The sequence below is a fragment of the Scyliorhinus canicula genome, chromosome 7 (genome assembly GCF_902713615.1).
Source record: "Scyliorhinus canicula chromosome 7, sScyCan1.1, whole genome shotgun sequence".
Classification (NCBI taxonomy): Eukaryota; Metazoa; Chordata; class Chondrichthyes; order Carcharhiniformes; family Scyliorhinidae; genus Scyliorhinus; species Scyliorhinus canicula.
The window spans coordinates 187,533,736-187,557,217 of NC_052152.1; the positions used below are offsets into that span (position 1 = coordinate 187,533,736).

The 23,482-nt window shown below is 48.0% G+C and overlaps 1 protein-coding gene across 3 annotated transcripts in view; it reads right to left on the reverse strand.

Annotated features, from left to right (window-relative positions):
• ntsr1 (neurotensin receptor 1 (high affinity)) overlaps positions 1–23,482 on the reverse strand; it is a 107,398-nt gene that overhangs the window by 18,274 nt on the left and 65,642 nt on the right. For all 3 annotated transcript variants that reach the window (XM_038803498.1, XM_038803497.1, XM_038803496.1), the window contains exon 3: positions 17,882–17,972. In XM_038803498.1, the coding sequence (XP_038659426.1) occupies positions 17,882–17,972 (91 nt within the window). The remainder of the gene's footprint in view (positions 1–17,881; positions 17,973–23,482) is intronic.

Consider the following 23,482-nt stretch of genomic DNA (forward strand, 5'->3'; position numbering starts at 1 on the left):
AACAACAGTGGTTAGGATTTACATAAATGCAGCAAAATTAATCACAAGCACAGCTTAAGAAATAAAAGAAACATGCTGGGAGTATTCAGCACAGTAGGCAACATTGATTGAGAATATACTGTCTCGAATTTTGTTGATGCAAGAATCATTCTTATGACAGAAAGTAGCAAGAGAATTCCTCAAATATAGAGAAATCATCTAAAATTGTAGTCATCTGTAACATGTCAGCTACAAATCATTGAAATGCATAAACATTCTAAAATTATTTTATTGAGATAAAGATAGATTTAAAAAAATAATTAGGTCTGTTGGCTCCCTTCTTCAAGCTTAACTCCTGGGTTAAGCGACGTTCGACTAAACTCAGTGAAACCATAAGGAGCAGAAAACTCTTGACAAATTTCGTCACGGAACCTTGAGCAATTCAAAATGTGACAGGGTTCCCGACTATCGTTACTAAACCCAACATCAGCTATAGTGTTCCATTAGAGCATATGATGACCTCTGCTTGCTATTGGAACCAGGATTGCTACGTTTATCCAAATATCAACTGCTTTCTGGTAGAATTTATTGAAGTGTATTATCTAACTTATGATACTTTATTATCTCTACCGCTCATCTTTAAATGATCAGACTGCCTGTCTGATACCCAGGACTGGATAAGTTGAAGTTTCCGACAAGTAAATATTCAGAAGGCCCAAGCCGTTGGCCTGAATTATCCGCCCATTGGGCGTGCGCACTCCACAGGTCTGGAAGCGGCTGCAAGATGCACTTCTGGCCGCGGTCGGCCCGGGATGCGATTTCTCGCGTTGGCCGGCCAATTAACTGGCATGAAACGCGAGCGTGGAGTAAGGTTCAGCACTGCCGGGGGTGGCGGGAAGAGGGTGGGGCTGAGAAAAGGGAGAGTGCGGGATGGCGTTTATAATGTAATCCCTCAGGGAGCTGCAGATTTGTAAAAAAAAAACAAATAGCAACAGAAAAACTACGGCAGCACATTCACAGCTGTCAGTCCCCAGACACTATTTAAAATTTGATTTCAGCCCTGACATTTCAAACCTCCCTGGATCGAGGTTGAAGCTAAAACGTAAAGGCTCTCTGGCCAATCGGCCCGTCTGGCAGCCGTAAAAGCACACGGGCTACGTAAAATTGCGTCCAATTAGCTCCTTGATATAATTTTTGGCGGGCGTGCTTCTGACACTCGCATGCGCCCAGCAACCGAAGCGGGCGGGACTGGACAATTATGTCTTTAATGTCAGTAAGTGCGTGGTAATACATGATTATGAGAAATAAATGGGCAATGAGAGTACATATACATCGTCTAAGAATTTTCAGAGTGTCAGGTTCAAATTGAAAACCGATGTACATCTATCCGGATTTCCTGGCACTCTGCACACAGAATCTGGGGCCATGGTTTGGTGGGAGGGGCCAGATACAGTCGGCAATGCTGTCTGCACAGAGATTGGGGCGTCAACATAAAAGACAACCTGAGCTGTGCTAAAAATACCACCCCCCTGCCCACTTCCATGGAGGACACTCCAACAAGCATTGGAACGACCCCCTCCCATCTCACCACACAGGCATCAGGGCATCCGCCCTCCCACTCACAGACATTGGGGTGCAACCCTCCTCTACCACACACAAGGGAGTTCCCCCCCAACGGGGATTGCCATTGGACCCGCCCCTGCACTGCCAGGTTAGCACTGCCAGGGGGCAGTGCCAGGGCACTGCCTAGCAGCTCCACACCTTTGCTGCCACCTGTCCTCCATCCTCCACAGACCCCCCTGGTATCCACCAGCACAACTCCTTCATGTCCGGGTGCGGCACCCACACATGCCACCCTCCTGACCCATCAAGCGTCTGGCTCACAATGCCCTCTCTTTGTCCTGCAGGAGAGGATAGCCCATAATTAGCAGGAAAGGGTCCGGGGGGGGGGGGGGGGGGGTTGTGCAGCATGCTAGAGATTTGAGTCCTCACCCCCTATGAGGAGAAGGCCCTGGAAATCGCAGGGTTGACTGAGGAGGGAGCAGCCCCTAGTAGTGAGATTGGTCTGTGCCACAGAGATGAGGATCCCTTCGCCCAGATGACCTGCCTCAAGTGATTAGTTCATGTCAGCCAAAATGATCCTTCTCCCTCACTGACCACATGTCCAATATCTTGCAGGATCTCCATCTGGATGAGTCATCCAGAGTCGTTCCTCCCCTGCCACCCATCAGACCACCTTGGAGATGATCTCCAAGGAGACCACCATTGACGCATCACAGCTAACACTCCCACCTTCCACCAATGCAGATACATGAACCTTGGTGGGCACACAGATACATGAACCATGTTGCACAGTGGGGAGCCGTCAGGACTGGCAGAGCCAGATGATTCAGAGGCCTCTGGAGCTCAGTCATGGAGTCTCCCAGGGCCCTATGGGCATCGTCAGGGAGAAGGAAGTGGTGCAGGCCAACCTGGAGACTGCCACCAAGGAGACAATGGAAGTCTCCAGTTCCTCCACCCCTCCCCCCCTCCTGACACCATCACATCTCAAGGGGAGCGGGCAGAACAGGGTGGCATGGCGACACCTGTGACATTGGTAAGTCAGCCGGGCCCTCCGACTCTCGGTTCTCCTGAGGACATCCGCCAACGGCATCAAAGGCCATAGAACACAGAGAGCAGCAGGCTGCCCCACCTCTGATGTGCATCCTTGGGACACACCTAGACATAGCAGTAGACTATGAAAGATCAAGAAGATTTAGGAGCACTGAGTAGGCACTGGGGGGGGGGGTGGTCACTATCTGTAGATAGGGGGAATGTAAATGTCAAATGTTCACTATTAAAACATGTTGCACGAGATACATGAGAAGCTTCTGTCACATTCATGTTCACAGTGGCCGTGCTTGCACCACCACCCTCTGCTGCCCTCCGCTACCCCCAACCCCTGAACTGCAGGCACAGTGGTCCAAGATCAAAAGCCTCCGATGCTGACCCCATTCAGATGAACACATTGTCAGCAGGGAGAAAGTAGTCAGACTTTTGCAGAAACTGAAGAGCACCAGAGCTTTCCTCACAGCCATTGATCGTCACTCTGCTGCCTTGTATAATGTCCCACTGACAGTGACGACACAGGCCCCTCACCATGGAGTGATGTTATGCAGACCCTGGGAGGGTGGAACAGGGTGGTTGCGGAGGGGGCGGTGTGATGGATTGGAGTATGGATTTGATGTATTGTTACGTGTACTTAGGTACAATGAAAAGCATTGCTCTGCATACAGTCCAGACAGATCGTTCCATACATTCAAAAAAATAGCACATACATAAATACACAATGAAAATAATTGTCCAGGCATTGGGTGAGCATACGGAGTGTAGTACTACTCAGTAGAGAAGATGTGTGAAGAGATCTTTTCATAAGCCCATACAACATCGGAGCACTGGTTTAGCACACGGCTAAATCGCTGGCTTTGAAAGCAGACCAAGGCAGGCCAGCAGCACGGTTCGATTCCCGAACAGGAGCTGGAATGTGGCGACTAGGGGCTTTTCAAAGTAACTTAATTTGAAGCCTACTTGTGACAATAAGTGATTTTCATTTCAGAATTAGGCCACTCGGCCCATCGAGTCTGCTCCGCCATTCAATCATGGCTGATATTTTCTCATCCCCATTCGCCTGCCTTCTCCTCATAACCCCTGATCCCCTCATTAATCATGAACCCATCTACCTCTGTCTTAAATACTCCACAACCTTCTGCAGCAAAGAGTTCCACCGATTCACCACTCTGTGGCTGAAATTCCTCCTCATCTCTGTTTTAAAGGATCGTCCCTTTAGTCTGAGATGGTGTCCTCTGCTTCTAGTTTTTCCTACAAGTGGAAACATCTTCTCCACGTCCACTCTATCCAGGCCTCGCAGTATCTTGTAAGTTTCAATAAGATCCCCTCTCATCCTTCTAAACTCCAACGAGTACAGACCCAGAGTCCTCAAACGTTCCTCATATGACAAGTTCATCATTCCAAGGACCATTCTTGTGAACCTCCCCTGGATCCTTTCCAAGGCCAGCACATCCTTCCTGAGATATGGGCCCCAAAACTGCTCGCAATACTCCAAATGGGGTCTGACCCAGAAGTACATCCCTGGTCTTGTATTCTAGCCCTCTTGACATGAATGCTAACATTGTATTTGCTTTCTTAACTGCCAACTGAACCTGCACATTAACCTTAAGAGAATCGTGAACAAGGACTCTCAAGTCCCTTTGTGCTTATGATTTCCGAAGCATTTCCCCATTTAGAAAATAGTCTATGCCTAAATTCCTCCTTCCAAAGTGCATAAACTCACACTTTACCACATTGTATTTCATTTGCCACTTCATTGCCCATTATCCTAGCTTGTCCAAGCCCTTCTGCAGCCCCTTGCTTTCTCAATACTACCTGTCCCTCGACAGATCTTTGTATCATCTGCAAACTTAGCAACAGTGCCTTCAGTACCGGATCATTAATGTATATTGTGAAATGTTGTGGTCCTAGCACAGACCCCTGAGGCACACCACTAGTCACCGGCTGCCATCCTGAAAAAGACCCCTTTATCCCCAATCTCTGCCTTCTGCCAGTCAGCCAATCCTCTATCCATGCCAGGATCTTACCCTGAACACCATGGGCTTTTAACTTATTTGACAGTCTCCTATGCGGCACCTTGTCAAAGGCCTTCTGGAAATCTAAATAAAGCACACCCACTGGTTCTCCTTTGTCTAACTTCCTTGTTACCTCCTCAAAGAACTCTAACAGATTTGTCCGACACGACCTCCCTTTGACAAAGCCGTGCTGATGCAATCCTATTTTACCATGCACTTCCAAGCACTTTGCAATCTCATCTTTTATAACAGACTCTAAAATCTTATTAATGACCAAAGTTAGACTAACCGGCCTATAATTTCTCGTCTTCTGCTTCCCTCCCTTCTTAAACAGTGGTGTTACATTAGCTACCTTCCAGTCCTCTTGGACGCTTCCTGCCTCCAGTGATTCCTGAAAGACCATCACTAATGTCTCCACAATTTCCTCAGCTATCTCTTTTCCGACCCTGGGGTGTAGTCCATCTGGTCCAGGTGACTTATCAACCTTCAGACCTTTCAGTTTCCCCAGAACCTTCTCCTTAGTAATTGTCACTGCACTCACCTCTGCCCCCTAGTTCTCCGGGAGCTCTGGCATCCCACTGCTGTCTTCCACCATGAAGACTGATGCAAAGTAACTATCCAGTTTGTCTGCCATTTCTTTGATTCCTATTATAACTTCTCCAACCACATTTTCCAGTGGTCCAATGTCTTTTTTTGCCTCTATCTTACCTTTTATATATTGAAAAAATCTCTTCCTATCTTCCTTCATATTACTAGCTAGCTTGCACTCATGCTTCATCTTCTCCCCCCCCCCCCCCCCCCCCCCCCCCCGATTGCTTTTTTAGTTGTCCTCTGCTCGTTTTTAAAGGCTTCCCAATCCTCTGGTTTCCCACCAATCCTTGCCACTTTGTGTGGTTGTCTTTAGCCTTTATGCTGTCCTTGACATCCCTCGTCAGCCATGGATGCCTTGTTCTCCCCTCAGCATGGTTCCTCCTCCTTGGGATGAATTTCTGTTGTGCCTCCCTAATAACCCCCAAAAACTCCTGCCATTGCTGTTCCACTGTCCCACTGTCTCCCCTGCTAGCCTCCTTTTCCAATCAACACTTGCCAGCTCCTCCCTCATGTCTTTGTATATACCCTTATTTAATTGCAATGCCGTTATATCTGATTGCAGCTTGTTCCTCTTAAATTGCAGGAGAAATTCTATGATATTGTGGTTACTGCTCCCTAAGGGTTCCTTCATCTTAAGTTCCCTAATCAAGTCTGCCTCATTACACATCACCAAATCCAGAATTGCCTGTTCCCTAGTAGGCTCTGTCACAAGCTGCTCCAAAAAACCCATCTCTTAGACATTCCACAAATTCCATTTCTTGGGATCCACTACCAACCTGATTTTCCCAGTCCACATGCATATTGAAGACCCCCAGGATTATTTTAATATTGCCTTTTTTACATGCCTTTTCTATCTCCTGATTTATTTTCTGCCCCACATCCTGACTACTGCTAGAGGGCCTGTACATAACACCCATCAGGGTCTTTTTACCTTTGTGATTCCTCAACTCTACCCACAGAGATTCTATGCCTTCTGATCCTATAGCGCTCCTTGCTATCGATTTAATTTCATTCCTTACAAACAAAGCAACCCATCCCCCTTTGCCCATTTGCCTGTCCTTTCAATAGGACATATATCCTTGGATATTTAGATCCCAGCCCTGATCTTGCAGCCACGTCTCTGTGATGCCCACAACATCGTATCGGCCAATTTCAATGTGCGCAACAAGCTCATTTACATTGCTCCATATACTGCACGCATTTAGGTACAACACCCTCAATCCTGCATTGACCACCTTCCGTTTCACACTCTCCCATGTCACTGTACCCTGTACTGTGGCCCTTTTTGATTTTTGACTATGGCTTCTCTGCCTTACACTTTCCCCCCTTACTGCTTTTTGTTTCTGGCCCCGTTTTACTTCTCTCTGACTTCCTGCATCGGTTTCCATCCCCTTGCCACATTAGTTTATAAGAGGGTCAATAAGAGGGTCATTCAGGAGTCTGGTAACAGCGGGGATGAAGCTGTTTTTTAATCTGTTTGCGCATGTTCTCAGACTTTTGTATTTTCTACCCGATGGAAGAAGTTGGAAGAGAGAATAAGCCAAGTGGTTGTGGTCTCTGATTATGCTGCCCGCTTTCCCCAGGCAGCGGGAGGTGTAGATGGAATCAATGGATGGGAGGCGGGCTCGCGTGATGGACTAGGCTGTGTTCACGATTCTCTGTAGTTTCTTATGTGGGGGGGGGGAAGTTTCTGGGGAAGGAGGGAAATGGGGCGAAGGAGGGAAATGTGGTGGAGGGGGTATTGGGGGAAGAAGGAAAATGGGAGGGGGAGGGGGAAAGAGGTTTTTGGGGGAGGAAGGGAAAGTGGGGGGGAGATTGAGCTGATAAACACGACCTCATCCGATGAGAATCTGGTGAGAATGAGGGCATCCCTGGTCCTCCGGCGTGTTGGACCTTTGATGCCACCTGTCTTCCATCCTCCGTCTCCTCCCCGGGCCCGTACTCCAGTTCATCCTGTTTCACCTCCTCCTCCTCAGATGCCACCCCGCTGTTGTACCAGGTTGTGGAGGGCACAGCAGACCACCATAAAGGAGAGATCCTCTGGAGGATATACTGTAGGCACCACCAGAGAGACCAGGCATCAGAACTGTATTTTCAGCTGTGCAATGCACCGCACAATGACAGCTCAGGTGGCAACATGGGCCTCGTTATAATGGGTCTCCACACCGGCGCCATCGGCCAGGACCAGAGCGGGCATCACTGTCCACCAAGAACCAACCCAGCAACCTGAGGTGGTCCACGAAGACACCGGGGATCTTTGAGTGCCCCAGGATGTAGCTTTCATGCACGGCCCGGATATTAGGCACACACATGATACAGAGGCGGTGGTTGCACAGAATCCGCACATTCAGGGAGTGGATCCCCTCTCAGCTAATGCAGGGCTCTCCCCGATGCCCCAGTGCGTGCAGGGCGACATGCGTGCCATCTATTGACCTCTGGAGCTGAGGCATCGCAGCAATGGTGATGAATCCTGTAGCCTGGGCATCTTTGGGCCTGGTCCAGCTCATAAGTGATAAAGTCTGATGACCAGGCATACAGGGTAACAGTGAGCTCCTAGGGGCTGTAGATTATGAAACATTGCACAGGTTTCTAATTGTGCCCTGGAATGAACCGGTGGCATAAAGTTTGAGGGCTGCGGTGAACTTCGCAGCCACCGGGAGCAGGTGTCCTCCTCCTCCTCCAAGGGGAGCCAAGTCTGTGAGTACGTGGCACAGGTGCTGCACTGTCTTTTTTTTAGATGGAGTCTCCTGCAGTACATGCTGTCCATCATCTCATTAAAAGACCAATGATACCTGTACACCTTGGACCATTGCTGACCTCGCCATCCAGGTTCTTTCTCAGCCTGATGGGCAGCTGGGTCTTCAGGGTGTGCGGCGGCCCCCTGCACATGGGGTGCCACCTCCAGTCTGCATCATTGATGCTGCCTCCTCCGGTGTCTGGCCATCGGGGCTGCCACCAGCACCAGCCTCGAGGAGGCACTTGAAAGTTGAGGAGTGTGAAGTGCTCTAAAAACTACCAAGGCTAATTTCTCCTTTGCAATAACCTCCAGCTGTGAATCTAGTGATGGTCACAGTGAAACGGAGTGAAATTAACTTTCAACAGTGAAGCCACAGCAGGGCCTCTGTCCTGGAGAATTTGGTGGGACAGACAGGCTGCAGCGGTGATTGCCCCTGTCATGGATCTCCACAATATCTATAGATGGCTTGAAGGGCTCACACCCGCAAAGCCCCTCACCCCCTCGGCTCAGGTGCGACTCCCGACCTAGAAACCCCAACCAAGCCCGGCCCCTCCCTGGGGGGTTCCCCATCACTCCCACCGAGCACTGGGTCAGCAGCTCCAGTTTCCTTGAGCTGCATACCCGAAAATGGAAATGGCTACTCACCTGTCACTTCCCCTCAGTAGCCATTGCGCCAGCTTCATGTTTTTGAAAAGGAGTACCAAACGATGCCCGTGTGACTTCAATTTTGCTAATGGGATTCAAATGAGTGCAAATGATGGTTAGCGATATGCTCGCCATTTTTGGGTGAGAACCGAAACTCGCCATCGGGAGCAGGCCGGATGAATCGCAAATTGGTTCGTGCATGGCGCAAATCTCGACTTTGGTCTTTCCCATTACTTACCCGGTGCGTCCAGATCCACGCCAGGTACAGTGCGGTCGCACCTTTCAAGTCCAATATGACCCGGCTGCAGAAGAGGCTGATGCCCAAGATGCGAAAATATGGTGATATGAAGTCCTACAACACCAAGTTAAAGTCCAACTGGTTTGTTTTGAATCACTAGCTTTCGGAGCGCAGCTCCTTGCCTGAGCGCATTCACCTGAGGAAGGAGCTGTGCTCTGAAAGCTAATGATTCAAAACAAACTTGTTGGGTTATATAGATAGCATCACTACTTTAATTGGAGCAGATAAGACTAAGAATAAACTTAATAAAAGGTTTGTTAAATTATGAAGGGTTTTGACAGCATGCATATTAAAACACTGTTTTCTCCAACTGGTGAGTCAGTTGTGAATCATCAATTAAAAATGAGGCATAACGAAGGAAAGAAACACTTCTCATCATCAGCACTACACGGAAAAGCAGAAATACTTTGACGAAACGTGGGTCACAACAATATGCTGTATTTTGCTTCAAGGTCAAAGTTTTATCTTCCTCAGCCACCCATTTCCCGGCTGCTCTTAGCATCCACTGGATGCTAGGAATGTCCGCTTCTCCCTTGTAACTGGGCAGTTCCAGAGAGCAAATGGAACTACTTGTGTTATAATTCTTTCATTTCCATGTTACCATGCCTCCATTACCGCCCGGGTATTCTGCCAGGCAGAGTGTTTGGCATATCCAGATCCCCACCCACCCAGAATAAGATGGTTCAATTGAGGAACAGCAGAAATTTAAGACCACGCTTCATTTCTCGCACGTAGTTCCTGAGTGACTAAGGGACTGGAAACGTAGCTTCTTAAATTGAAGAATAATACTGCATGCGCACAGCTGAATGGTGTGACATTTCAGCCTATTTTCATCTCAAAAGAAAATGAGGTCCCAATATTAATGAGTTCTGACTCACGTTAATATGCAGGTCGGAACATGCTAATCTCATGCTGTAAATGGTGAGAAGTCATCACAAAGATGGGAAATACTGGGTGGGTGGGGGAGGCGGAAACGCAGCACAGCAAGGGGAAGGAGAGGAGGGCACTTTGACAGAAACTTTCATTGGACTTGAGAAACAAAAGATCAACATGCATATTAATAGAAACAAAGAGAAATGGGGAGAGTGGGCCTGGGTAAGATGCTCTTTTGAAGGCTCGGTGCAGATTCAATGGGCTGAATGGCCTGCTTCTGCACAGTATGTGTTCTACAGGAAGATCTTCATGCAAATAAAGAACAAAGACAATACAACACAGGAACAGGCCCGTCGGCCCTCCAAGCCTGTACCGGTCACAATACCAACCTTTGCCAAAACCCCCAGCACGTCCCTCTGTACCCATCCTATCCATGGGTTTGTCAAGATGCCTTTTTAACGCCATTAATGTATCTGCTTCCACAACCTCCCCTGGCAACGCGTTCCAGGTACTCGCCACCCACTGTGTAAAAAAACCTGCCTCGCGCATCTCCTCTAAACTTTGTCCCATGGACCTTAAACCTATGCCCCCTGGTGACTGGCCCTGCACCCTGGGAAAGAGTGCCTACTCATCCACTCCATCCATACCCCTCATAATCTTGTACACCTCTATCAGGCCACCCCCTTAATCTCCACCTTTCTAATGAAAACTGTCCGAGTCTATTCAGCCTCTCCACAGAGCTAACACCCTCCAGACCAGGCAACAGCCTGGTAAACCTCCTCTGCACCCTCTCCAAAGCCTCTACATTCCTCTGGCAGTGTGGCGACCAGAATTGTGCACAATATTCCAAGTGCGGCCAGTTTTTATACTCTGTGCCCCGCCCAATGAAGGCAAGCATTCATATGCTTTCTTTGGGCAGCACGGTAGCATGGTGGTTAGCATAAATGCTTCACAGCTCCAGGGTCCCAGGTTCGATTCCCGGCTGGGTCACTGTCTGTGCGGAGTCTGCACGTCCTCCCCGTGTGTGCGTGGGTTTCCTCCGGGTGCTCCGGTTTCCTCCCACAGTCCAAAGATGTGCGTGTTAGGTGGATTGGCCATGCTAAATTGCCCGTAGTGTCCTAAAAAGTAAGGTTAAGGGGGGAGGGGGGGGGGGGTTGTTGGGTTACGGGTATAGGGTGGATATGTGGGTGTGAGTAGGGTGATCATGGCTCGGCACAACATCGAGGGCCGAAGGGCCTGTTCTGTGCTGTACTGTTCTATGTTCTATAACAAATAACTAAAGGCCCACAAAAGGTAAAAAGGTACATTCGCACAATCTAGTAGTGGCTCTGGCAAGGGTGCAGGGATGAACAGTCGGTTGCCGAGTCTTGAGTGTAATTCCAGTGATGCCACAGTACTTTATCTCAACGCCCCTTCAGGTCTGTCTCCACTTCATTGACTTGCTCTGTTTTAAATGGAGCTATCAACCATGACACTGCATAACCTTCCCTCACTGACAATGCCTCCCCAACCCGGCCCCCCTCCCCCCCAACAGTGTTCTCCCCTCTCCCTTCACCCCGCTGACAGCATTGAGCGCTCCGCCTCACACCCCAATGGTATTCTCCCCTCTCTCACCCTCACTGCCATCTCCCTCCCCCCACCGCGGCTAACACTGACCCCCAACAATGCTGACTCTTCTGACATTGACCGGGTCCCAGCTGGTTTTCCATAGGGTGAGCTGAGAGGGGTGGTGTGGGGATGCGGGTGCGGGGGGGGGGGGGGGGGGAGAGTCACTATTGCTGAAGGTGGGGGCGGGGTGGGGGGAAGACGGGGGAGACTTAGAACTTTGCGAGTGCTTTCACATTCCAGCTGATTGACTTATAGACTTATTGGTTTTGTACCTGCCAGGAAAACCTCAAAGTTAATCTGTGTGAAAACCAGGGTAAGTATAGAGTCAACAGTCCCAGTCTCCGTCATTCTGTCCAGCTGATCGCACTGTCAGATGAATCGTGGAGCAATGCAGGCGGGATAAAACTGGAAATCGGACGTTTAAATTTTCTGCCTAGGTACCGTGGATATGCGCATGTCTGGACTTCCTCAGGGCCATGACATGCATCAGCAACGGAAGGAGTCAGAGGCCTCTCCCCATTTTGGAAGATTTTGGCCAAATATCCCACTATACAACAACCTTGCAGTCCATACAGATTCAAGCATCCTTAATTCCCCAGGCACAAAAGCGGAACATGATTAGTTATTTTCACAAGAAAAAATATTTATCATAACTGCTGGTGGAAGCAAATGCCAATCTTGGCAATCAACCATCGCTGAGAGATTCAGTAAGGCTTCCCATCTGTTGCATCGTGAAAATGTTGATTCCCAGTTTATGCTCCAATAATTCACAGCTAGCAGGCTATCCAGAATATTAACAAATGTGCGCAGTTGTGTGAATAAATATTGCATTGACGTTTCTACTGATTGTCATTGCGTCCTCTAATGAGATTTTGCAGGATTTCGGACTCAGAGATGAACATTGGAATTACTTCAATCACGCCAAAGAGCCTATTCTGGCAAGATACAACATACTTCACAAAAATCATTTCACAAGAGAACAGTGAGGGGGAAGAAAGGGCCACTTGCTCAATGGGAGCTCATCTCTTCACCACCCTCACTTTCCCAGCCTGATTGTAAATTGTATTTTGATCTCTTAAGGTGCATTCATACAACAAGACGTGCACGATCATCTTTAGCAAAGTAAAATGTTCCAAGGCAGCTCACGAACGCAGTTATGGATTGGGCAAGTGCTAAAGGTCAGAACATATTTTCAGCTTGCAAATATTTCTTGGCAGGCACAGTGCAGATTTTTACTGGACATCCTATTAATGAATAACCATCCTCAGGTGGCCTGAGCTGGATTTATACAGACTTCCGTCCTCTCAGTCACACTTAAATCCCCACCTTTCACCAACTTTCTGCATCTTCCATAAACATTTGAAGCAAATTAAAGTAAAGGCGGAAAGCCTGGAGTTCCAAGTTTTAGAAACCTGCAAATTTGCAAATCTACAGACGCCTGTTCTACTAGACCCTGGAAGTGATTTAGAGCCCCCGCTCACCGTCCGTGGGTTCGGCAGCACGGGCGGAAAATGCCACCGGAATCAGGAAACATGATTCCCGCCGGAGAGATTGTGTTTCCTGATTTGCCCTGCCCCTCGCAGGCAATGTTGGGAGATTTACGTCCACAAGGGGCGTGAACCTCACTTTAATAGCTTTGCATTGATTTGATTATTATTATATATATAAATGAGCCCCCCCCCTCACTAAATACTCATACCTCGCCGATGTGACGTGATGTCAGCGAGGTTTACAACAGGTTTGGTCAGATGTGAGACAGTCAAGGAGGAACCCTCCAGGAGTGCAGTGCCCTGACACTATCCTCTGGAACAACCTGCGCCCAGGGGGGAGTCCCATGGGAGGGGGGTCGAGATTGATGTGTGGTGCGGGGGAGTGCCAGCTATACTTCTAGGGGCTGGTATAGCACAGTGGGCTAAACAGCTGGCTTGTACTGCAGAACAATGTCAGCAGCGCGGGTTCAATTCCCATACCGGCCTCCCCAAACAGGCGCCGGAATGTTGCGACTAGGGGCTTTCACAGTAACTTCATTGAAGCCTACTTGTGACAAAAAGCAATTATTATTATTATTATTGATGGTCGGGGAGGTTCAATGCTGGCGGTGGATGTGTGGATGGGGTGGGTGGGGGGAAGGTGGAGGGAGTGGACTGCATGAGAAGATTGTCGGGGGGGGGGAGACATAACTCCGTGATGGGGACTGGGTGCTGTCGGGCAGGAGCGTTGATTGGGATGCTCTCTAAAGCTAGCGCCCTGATCTCTTTGGGGCTGGTCGCCGGACTGACGGTGAAATAATGGCCACTCTTTTTTTGCCTAAGAGGCTGAATATTTGGTAAGAAAATTGGTCTGTGCAACTGGACACTTTGACAAATTTTGGTAAGTCAAATACCAAAAAATGGCAAAGTGTCAGTTCTGGTAACAAAACGGTGCATGTTCCAAGATGCCATTGGTGGAAAAACTCACCCATGTGAATCACACTGTGCTCTTGGTGGCCTCCTGCTGATTTGCTCACCCCGGGGAAACCTAATCACTGCAATAACTGGTGAACTCTGTTTAAACGCCTCCCTAATGCTTGTTCCAGATCCATTAGAGGGGAAGGCTGCCAGGAAGCCTGAATCGTGTTTCTTGGAGGGAGCTCTCACCAGACTCCTGGATGAAGTTCAGCAGAGTCAGGACCTCCTACATCCAAATTTAGAAGGCCTCCTTCCAGTAAGGTGACCACCCCCCACCTGGGAATGTATTGCAGCATTAGTAAGTGCCAACTCCCTGCAGAAAGGGAGGGGGCATCAGTGACGGCAGAAATGAATGACTTGCTTCGCGTAGCCACGGTGAGCCAGCCAGCTGCAGTCTCCCACTGCACCCACGTAACTCACCCCTCGCACCTTGATAGAAATTGGCTTTTCTAATCAGCTATAACCATGAGGGTAAGGGAAGATGATAGAGGTTTAATTGAGAGCTCATTAAGAATAATTAACTATAATCATATTAAGCATTACTTAATAGCTGGGCATCCACTGAGGGTTAATCCAGGTAATACTCTTTAATTTTTTGGTCTCACATTTTGCAAGTTGCTTGAGTGAGGTCAGTGACGTCAACTAGCTAAAAGGCCCCATTATCTGGTAAAAACTGGACGGCTGTCCAATACGAGTAGTCCCGTTTCTATAGTAACAGCCAGTCTAGGGCTGCTAATTTCTTAACAAAAACTGTGCTTTTTAATTAAATTGGCAAGTGATGGAATGGGAAATTGGCACCAATGTATTTAAATACATATATCTCTTAAACTGATAGACAGACAGTTTGGCCGAATTGAGTGAATTATAAATTAGTTAAAGCCAATCAGAAGTAAAAAGGCCAGACCTTAAGATAATAATCTCCTTAAGAATCACTCACCGGGATGGAAAAACCCATTCCGGAATCATCCATATCTATATTTTTGAAACCTATGCCTATGCTTGCTTTTGCTAATCGCCATCTTTCTTTTGTTTAAATCACTTAGTTATGTTATCCTGTGTATTATGATTTGAAGAATTACCACGATCTGTAATTGAATGAAAACTCAACTACTGTATTCGCTAAAGACAATCAATCTGACTAGCTTGCTAAAGGGCTAGTCAGAACTCCCTAACTGTTGTATTGAAAACAAGCTTACCAGTGGCACAGCTGACAAATAAAGTACACGTGGACTTCACCAAAAAGTACAGACTTGACCTCTGTTATTTGGGAACTGAGAAGGGATAACAGATATCCAAGGTTCCGAATAGACACAGAGATCCATCACACCTCCAAGGTGATGTCTCACCCAGTCACCTCATGGTTTGCCCTCCTGTCACAATGCCCTTTTCCCCTCCCCCATCCCCAAGGTGCCCCCCCCCCAGTCTTTACTCAGCTCCTCACATCCGTGCTCCCACTCCAGTTCCACGCATGCCACTCCTCAAACGTCTGAATTGGCAGGACTACGGTCCACACTCTCCCCACCTGCCTCTCTGCAGGACAAACTCAAGCACTAGAGGTTTGAGAGGGTAGAGCCACTTGGAGTCATGTGGGAGCTCTGCATGTTCCCCCCCTCCCGGGGCAACAGCCCTTGAGCTGCCGGGGGGAAGCGGAGCTGTGTTGTGTGGATGGTGAAGTGGGGGCAGGGAGAAGTGAGAAGCCGAAGGACAAACAGTCATTCCGCATGTCCCATGTGAGCCAGTTAATTTACCCCCTGCCATGTACTAAGGCCATCTCCCTCCCCTTGCAGGGCAATCAGACGATCAGCACAGACCGCCCTTGCCCCCGCTGGATATCACTGACCCAAGCATCTCAGAGGGATTGACCAGCCATGACCATAGAAGAGGCATAAGAGCTGTCCCCGCACCGTCCAGCAGTGTAGGTACGTACATCTCAGTGAGGCTGGTGGCTGGTCACTCACTGGTGAGCACCTAACAGCTGAAGGTCTGCAGCAGGTGGAGGCAGGGACAGGCCAGGGATTTGGCACCCAGAGGGAAGCCGGTGTTCAGTACACTGCTGAGCCCCAGGATGATGATGTGCCCTTGGTTCCTGTCATCCCAGAGCTGATGGAACTGCAAAGGCAGGGTCACAAGCATAAGGAAGGAATGACAACTTTCCTCCTCGGACTGTAAGGCCGACTGGAGGAGCCTCATCGTCTTCTGTCTGAGAAGATGTCACTCCAATACAATGAGGCCAACACAGCGAGACTGGCATCCGCAGTGGAGACTTTGGTGCAGGAGGTGCACTCGCTGGTGGGGTTGTCCACACCATGGTACAGCTTGTGACCTCCATGGCTGAGGCCATGAGCTCCATGATGCAGGCACTGGTGGGAATCCATGAGTGCCAGTGCCAGAATATGGCGGGGCTTCTGGACCTCACTCCAGCTGCCCCTCTATCCCATGGAGGAGCACCAGTGCCCCCCGACGGGAAAAGGATCAACAGGAGCACAGTTTGGGGAACTCCACCCTGTGAATCCCGGGGTGTCCAGCCCAACTGACACCCCCTTCCTTGTGAGCGACTGACGTCCAGCCCAGCACACTGAGGATGGTAGCACTGCAACACCCATGCTGTTCGAAATTACAACCTGACCATCAAGGTCCAGGTCACCCACTAAAGACAGGCACTCCCTCAGCGCCTATTTGAGAACAAGCCCATCAGGGAGGGCACAGGAAGTGATGCCTGCATGCCAGCCTCCAGACCTCCCTAAAGCAAGGGGCGCCGTGAAGTTAAGAGAAGGTAAGGCTGGTTAGGAACCACCCCGCTCGAGATTGAGAGACTGAACCCCACCCTGGCCCCAAGTTGAACGTATCTGTGCCCTCCAAAACGGTGTCATCATGGCGCACCGCATGCGGTTGGGATGGCCTCAGGATGTCACCTGAAGGCTCTCCCCGATGCTCCGCTCCCGATGGGCTGAGTTCCTGACCATGCGGTTGACGTGTGGTCTCAGTGGGCAAGAACCCGGCATGGTGGCTGCAGACTGTGTCCAGCGCCGCCATAGTCGAGCAGGAGTCGTGCTGCTGGCTGGGGGCTTTGGCCAAGGCTTGGGTGTCTGGTGGGGGTGACAATGGGGTGGCGAGGGGCTGCCCAGGGGGGCACTAACTGGCAGGTCAGGTCCGCGCATGGCCGGCGCCATGTTGTAGGCGCGACCGCTGCAGGTCGTCGCCGTGCGCATGTGCGACCGCGGACTCGGCAATTCTCCGGCCGTTTATTTTGTGGAGGCCGGGTGTTTTACCTGGCACGGCTGCTAGCCCCTCACCAGTTGCAGCATCGGTGGTGAGGAGGCCCCGATTGTTCCCACGTAAAACGCCACATATCCTCCGGAAAATCGGAGAATCCAGCCTTGTGTTTTTCGATGCTCTCCAGATTTGGAACCCGTGCTGCTTTTCAGACTGACCGAGAGTGCGGGCTCAAAATTGCCCCCAAAGTCTTCGACATTTGTTGACTGCGGTGGGGAGCAATGCGAGAGAGTTTGTTTCTGAGCACAACTTATTGGCTCTGTGTTGTAGTGGTATTATAGGCACAATATTTTAAATTGGTACACACAGCATTTCGTGCATTCACCGATATGAAGCTCCTTTGAAAATAAACCTTCTTGTTTCTCTCGAAAATAAAGCAAAGCACAACTGAAATGACGTGTGTGCAGTAAGTGGTTTGGGGCTCGAGAACCATTCATTAGTCCAGCTGCATAGAAGTGAAATACACAGAAGGCAGTCATTTGGCCAACCACGTCTGTCTGGGCTCATTACGATGCAGTTTTGCGACCTGACGTGCTTCTAATTTTGAACATTGTACTTTACGAATGAAAATGAGGCTTGAGTGGATTAGTTCTGAGTTTGGGTTTGGGAAGTTTAACTCAATTTGGATCAATACAATCGATATGGAAACCACCACTGTTTTGCTCCGCACGTTGTATCGTAAACTGAGTAATATGCTGTATAAATCCATATCCATATAAAATAATAAAAAGATTCCTTTGTTTTTTTTATTCAACATTAAGCATGAATATCATCAAATTAGAACTCCCGTCAATCACTAAGCACTCACTCTGTCCACAGATGTTTCGGCACATAACAGAACATAAGTCGGCGCATGTGATATGGAAGCCAGCAGACAACAAAGGCGATGACCACAGCTCCTGTAAGAAAAAAAAAACACATATTTTAACTCTTACCCTAAATGTTATATTACTGTGCGTATTAAATTAATCTTCAGTGAGAAAATAAAGGAAATTGAGGAATTCTGCCAAATTACAAATTCTTTGCGAAAGGATATTTTCTGCTGATTCAAACCAGTAACAATGAGTAAGAGGCTCAATTGTAAAGCACTGGGTGTAATCTCCTCTCCAGTCTGGTGAACAAATGGAAGTCCAGCTTCCAAGTGTGCATTAGCTTGCAAGGAAACCAATTCATTTTGCAAAATTTAACGTTCACTGTTAAAATGTTTACTGTAAATCGGAATCTCTCCAAATGGAGAAAATCAAATTCGCCATCCGAGGGTCAGACGACGGCTTCCACAGAACGTGGGAGCCATTCACGCAATTGTTCCGGCACCTGTTTGTTGCCAACGAACAAGCGGAGGAATAGCCAGGTAGCCAAGAATCAGGGGAAAGTGGCCAAAGCATGAGAGGGAGAGATAGACCGGGAGAGGGGGTGGAGGGGGGGGGGGGGGGGGGGCGGGGTCAGCTAAACCTAAGAGAAAAGAAAGGCTAACCACAGGAGTGGGGGGGGGGAAGGAAAGAGACAGGGAACAAGAGAGGAGAACCAGGGAGGTGGGAGGGAGGCAGGGAAATGAGAGCTGGAAGGAAGGCACGGGATACAATAACGAACATGGCATCTCCAGGAGTAGGGAACGAGGAGAATAAAGACGAAAGACGGGAGGAACGGCCAAAGCAGAGGTGAGCGCAAGACGGCAGCAAGATCCGTCTGGGAGAAGTAAGCGACAACACCAACACCAAACCCATTCTAGTATTGCCCACTGTAATTGTTTCTCCGGCACCCGAATGTATATTCACCTCCCCAGTCTCCACCTCCCCTCCCTCCCACACCCCCCCCCCCCCCCCCCCCCCCCCGCCCCCCCCCCCGCAAACAGTCGCCTACTTATGTGTTGTAAATAATTTAGCCAGGTGTACAGAGTTGCTGCTGTTGAGCTGGTGCACAATACCCTACCAGTTATTCTATTTTATTTTTTATTGTATTTTTTTTTATTATTCACTATTTTCTTTTCTTTGGTATGTTAGGTGTGCCCTACTCTTCTATATATGTACATATATATATATATGTTTCTTATCCTGTGTACATAACGGTAAATATACTTTGTTCAAACATCCAAGAAAAAACATTTTTTTAAATGTGTACTGTAAATTTAGACATTCTGACATTCTGTGATAATTCCTCTTCCCCAAAATTGTTCTCAAATAAGTGATCTGCGACACAGATGCTTGTCCAGCTGTTTGCTTTCAGTCCGAGTCTCTCGACAAAGTGATTGATGCCCCAGGGCCTAGGCAGGCCTCTTCAGGCCCAAGCCCCTCCAGATTGTACGGAATCAGAATCTTTTTCAGATGGAAACAGAACAGCTCTTGAACATAATAAAGGTTTACTTTGGAATGTTGCACTGTGCAAACTCAACAATCTCATTAAGTGAGCCAGAAACGTATGCATAAAGGATCCTTGGTCCTGTTTCATTGCAAGACAGCAACAGATCAGTTAAAAGCATTTCTGTAAATTACTTACAACAAAGGCAAAATACTACAAACACCAGGAGCTGGATTCTCCATTCCTGAGACTAAGTGTTGACGTCGGGGCAGGATTCGTAGACTTTCACGACAGCAAAACTGGCACTGACCCTGGACTGATTCAGTTAATATGGAGGGGCTAGCACCGGCACCAAGTGGAACACAATCGATTCCAATGAAAAACGGTGAGGGATTCGCCGGTCCATGACTGACACTCGGGAGGCTGACAAGCTGCAGCCACATATCATTACAATCCCCACACACACTCGTCCCAGCCAACAAGATGTCACTGATTATGCTGGAGTATGCCCATACAGCTGATGGATTGGCTGGGGCCGGAGTGCGCCGAAGTGGGTGGCCTGGGGGAACACTTATATGACCCGTGGCCCTACATTCACAGTGGGCACTTAGCGGTGTGCGCAGCTGCATGGCTGCCTTGCAGGCCTTGGCGATGATGTTCCATTGTGTCCAACCACCCTGACCCCACAGCCCTCCCTGTGGCCACCCCCAGCCCTGGCAGAAGCCCCCAGGCTATTGGTAGAAGGAATATGATAGATTTAATGGTCAGTTTTAGCATTGGACCAATAGCATATCAAAATGTATGTTTTCTCATTCCCTCCTGTTAGTAAATTTCATTTGTTGTTGCTTTTAGAAGCTGTCCAACTTTCCCAGTCCAAAATAGACATTTTCAGATTTTTTACATCCTTATGCGCTGCGCTGGTCAGGTTTTCAGAATGTAGAATATTTGGGTGTTACAATCTGGAACACTTTGTGAGGTAGCAGACCTGGAATATAAGAATGGAAGAAGGAAATGTTTTTAAATGAGTAATTGCTGAGAGGGTAGGTGCCCAATTTACGGGCAGCACGGTAGCACAAATGATTAGCACTGTGGCTTCACAGCGCCAGGGTCCCAGGTTCGATTCCCTGCTGGGTCACTGTCTGTGCGGAGTCTGCACGTTCTCCCTGTGTTTGCGTGGGTTTCCTCTGGGTGCTCTGGTTTCCTCCCACAGTCCAAAGACGTGCAGGTTAGGTAGATTGGCCATGCTAAATTGCCCGTAGTGACCAAAAAGGTTAGGGTTACGGGGATAGGGTGGAAGAGGGTTGGTGCAGACTCGATGGGCTGAATGGCCTCCACCTGCACTGTGTGTTCTATGTTCTATAAGCCATTGAAGCTAGCTTGAAAAATGATCAAAATGGCGATTGGGATGCTTGGCTTCATCACGAGGTATAGAACATAACAGCATGGAGATGTTACTGCATAGACAGCCATGGTCCGATGAGACAATTTAAAATAGGATACAAGGACAGAGAGAGAGAGACATGTGGGCTTTTGTGCATAAATTCTTGAAGGTGGAAAGACTGGTTAACAAAGCAGTCAATAAAGTAGGTGCGACCCTGGACTTTAAAATAGCGGCATACACTACCAAAGGCAGGACGTGATGGTAAAAAGTTGTAAGGTAAGTTCTGCCCCAGCTGATATGATGTATCCCATCTTGGGCATCGCACTTCAGAAAGGAAAGGACTTGAAGATTTTGGAGCGGGTTACGGGAGGGGTTTGCCAGGAAGTATCCAGGGATGAGGGATTACAGTTACATGGATGGACTGGAGAAGCTTGGATCATTCCTAGAGGAGAGAAGGATGAGGAGAGAATTGATGGTGTTCAAAATCATGACGGCATTAATAAGAATCGCTTATTGTCACGTGTAGGCTTCAATGTAGATCCTGTGAAAAGAAGTCCCTAGTCGCCACATTCCGGCACCTTTTTGGGGAGGCCGGTACGGGATTTGAACCGCGCTGCTGGTATTGTTCTGCATTACAAGTCAGCTGTTTAGCCCACTGTGCTAATCCAGCCCCTAGTCGACCCCTTAGACAAGAGCAGATAAAGAGTAACCGTTTCCAATGTTTAAAGTGCTGAGAACCAATGGGTACACATTTCATGTGATTGGCAAAATAACCAGAGGCAATGTGAGGAGAAATGATTTTATACACAGAGTGGTTAGATTTACACACACTGCCTGTCACAGATTCTACAGTAGCCCTCAAGGGAAATTGGATAAATATTTAGTGGAAAATTACAAGGGAAAGAGCAAGAGGAGTGAGACAAACTTGACTGCTCTTTGAAAGAGCTGGCACAGAATTTATCGGCTGAATGGTCTCCTTCTGTGCTCTACTGTTCTATGATCCTAAGAAAATAAGGTTTTGCACAGGTTATTGAGGAAGAATTGATAGCGGTTAAGATTATTTTCTGTTCCAATCATAATTTTCCTGACAGCAAGTCGGTATGACCGCAGGAAAATAGAGGATCTTGTGGTACTAACTTTGAGCTGGCACAGAGGCAGGAATACATGGCCAGGGAGAGAGGATCTTGTGGTACTGTCTTTGAGCTGGCACAGAGGCAGGAATACATGGCCAGGGAGAGAGGAAAGTTGGACTCAGAAATTAGTATACTGAAAGAGTACAAAGGTGCTACAAAATCGACAAGTCAGATCTGTTGACAAGGACAGGAGCAGAGATGATACACCCGAACCAAGGGCTGGTTTGAGTTGAAGAGAACAGAGGAGTTGGGTTAGACTTGGAAGCAGTCATGGTGAATTGTATGGGACTGAAAAGTGCTTGTCTGGGATGACCCAGGGGAGTACACAGGGCCGCACTTGACAGGACCAAATCAGAGAGAAATTGGGTGGGTCAAGGGAGTACAAGGGACTGGATTGCACTGAGGCCCCACAGGCGAAAGACAACACCGGGTAAGAAGCAAAACTCAAACCGCAGGCCTCTGTGGAAGTATAGGTCTCCAGGACAAATTTGTTGGATTGATTTCCAATGGCAGATGGGTATTTAAAAGATTTTGTGTCATGATTTAAGTTATCATGTGTTTTGTATGTTATAAATTGCATAAAATTAAAAAATACATATGTATTATCAAAAGGAAGTTGGAAAAATGTTTGAGTATTCTGATTAGCTTATGATGCTGCCTGATTGGCAACTTTCAAAACATTAGAATGTCTCAATCAACTAATTTTTGTGTGGGTTGCTTGTACAAGACTGGTAGCTTTTCTAATTGTCCATATTTGTGCGAGTTAGCATGATTAAATGAATAAGTTGATAGTTGTATTTTAGATAATATTTTGTAAAGAGACTAACAATATTTGCAGATTCGTTTTAAAAATAAATTTCGAGTACCCAATTTTTTTTTTGTCCAATTAAGGGGCAATTTAGCCCGACCAATCCACCTAATCTGCAGATTTTTGGGTTGTGGGGGTGAGACCCACGCAGATACAGGGTGAATGTGCAAACTTCACACACAGTGACGCGGGGCCGAGATTCGAACTCGGGTCCTCAGCGCTAGAGGCAGCAGTGCTAACCACTGCACCACCTTGCCGCCCAATATTTGCAGATTCTATGAATAATGGAATAAAGGAAAGGGTTTTCAAATACCAAAAAATGGATTGATTGCTTATTTCAGGATACAGTAAGTAAAACCTCTTGCTTTTCTCTGATAATACCAACAAAGGAAATAGGACAAATTATATAACCAAACACTGAAGGGTTTAGAACTTTTATATAACTCGAACAACAGATTCATGATTTCTTCTGCCCTTTACTATGTGTCTTAATGCCCAACTCAGTCAGAAAGTCACCAGTGGGAAAGCAATATACACTTGAGATTGTAAAACCGAAGAGTTGTTGATTGTTGCTTAAAGTGAAATGATTTTCAGTACCACAAATCCAATTGATCATATTGCTTTCTTTGAGCTCAAGCAATGCCATTCACTGCATTTGTTCCAGAGGGTTAGGCGAGCAATGAAAATATATGTCACCTTAAGTCCCAACCCTTAATATGCAAGGTTATAATGGGGAGATTGCTGAAGAAGTGCATTGGCTCCTGAAATCCAGGTGTTCCAGAAGATTCTGCA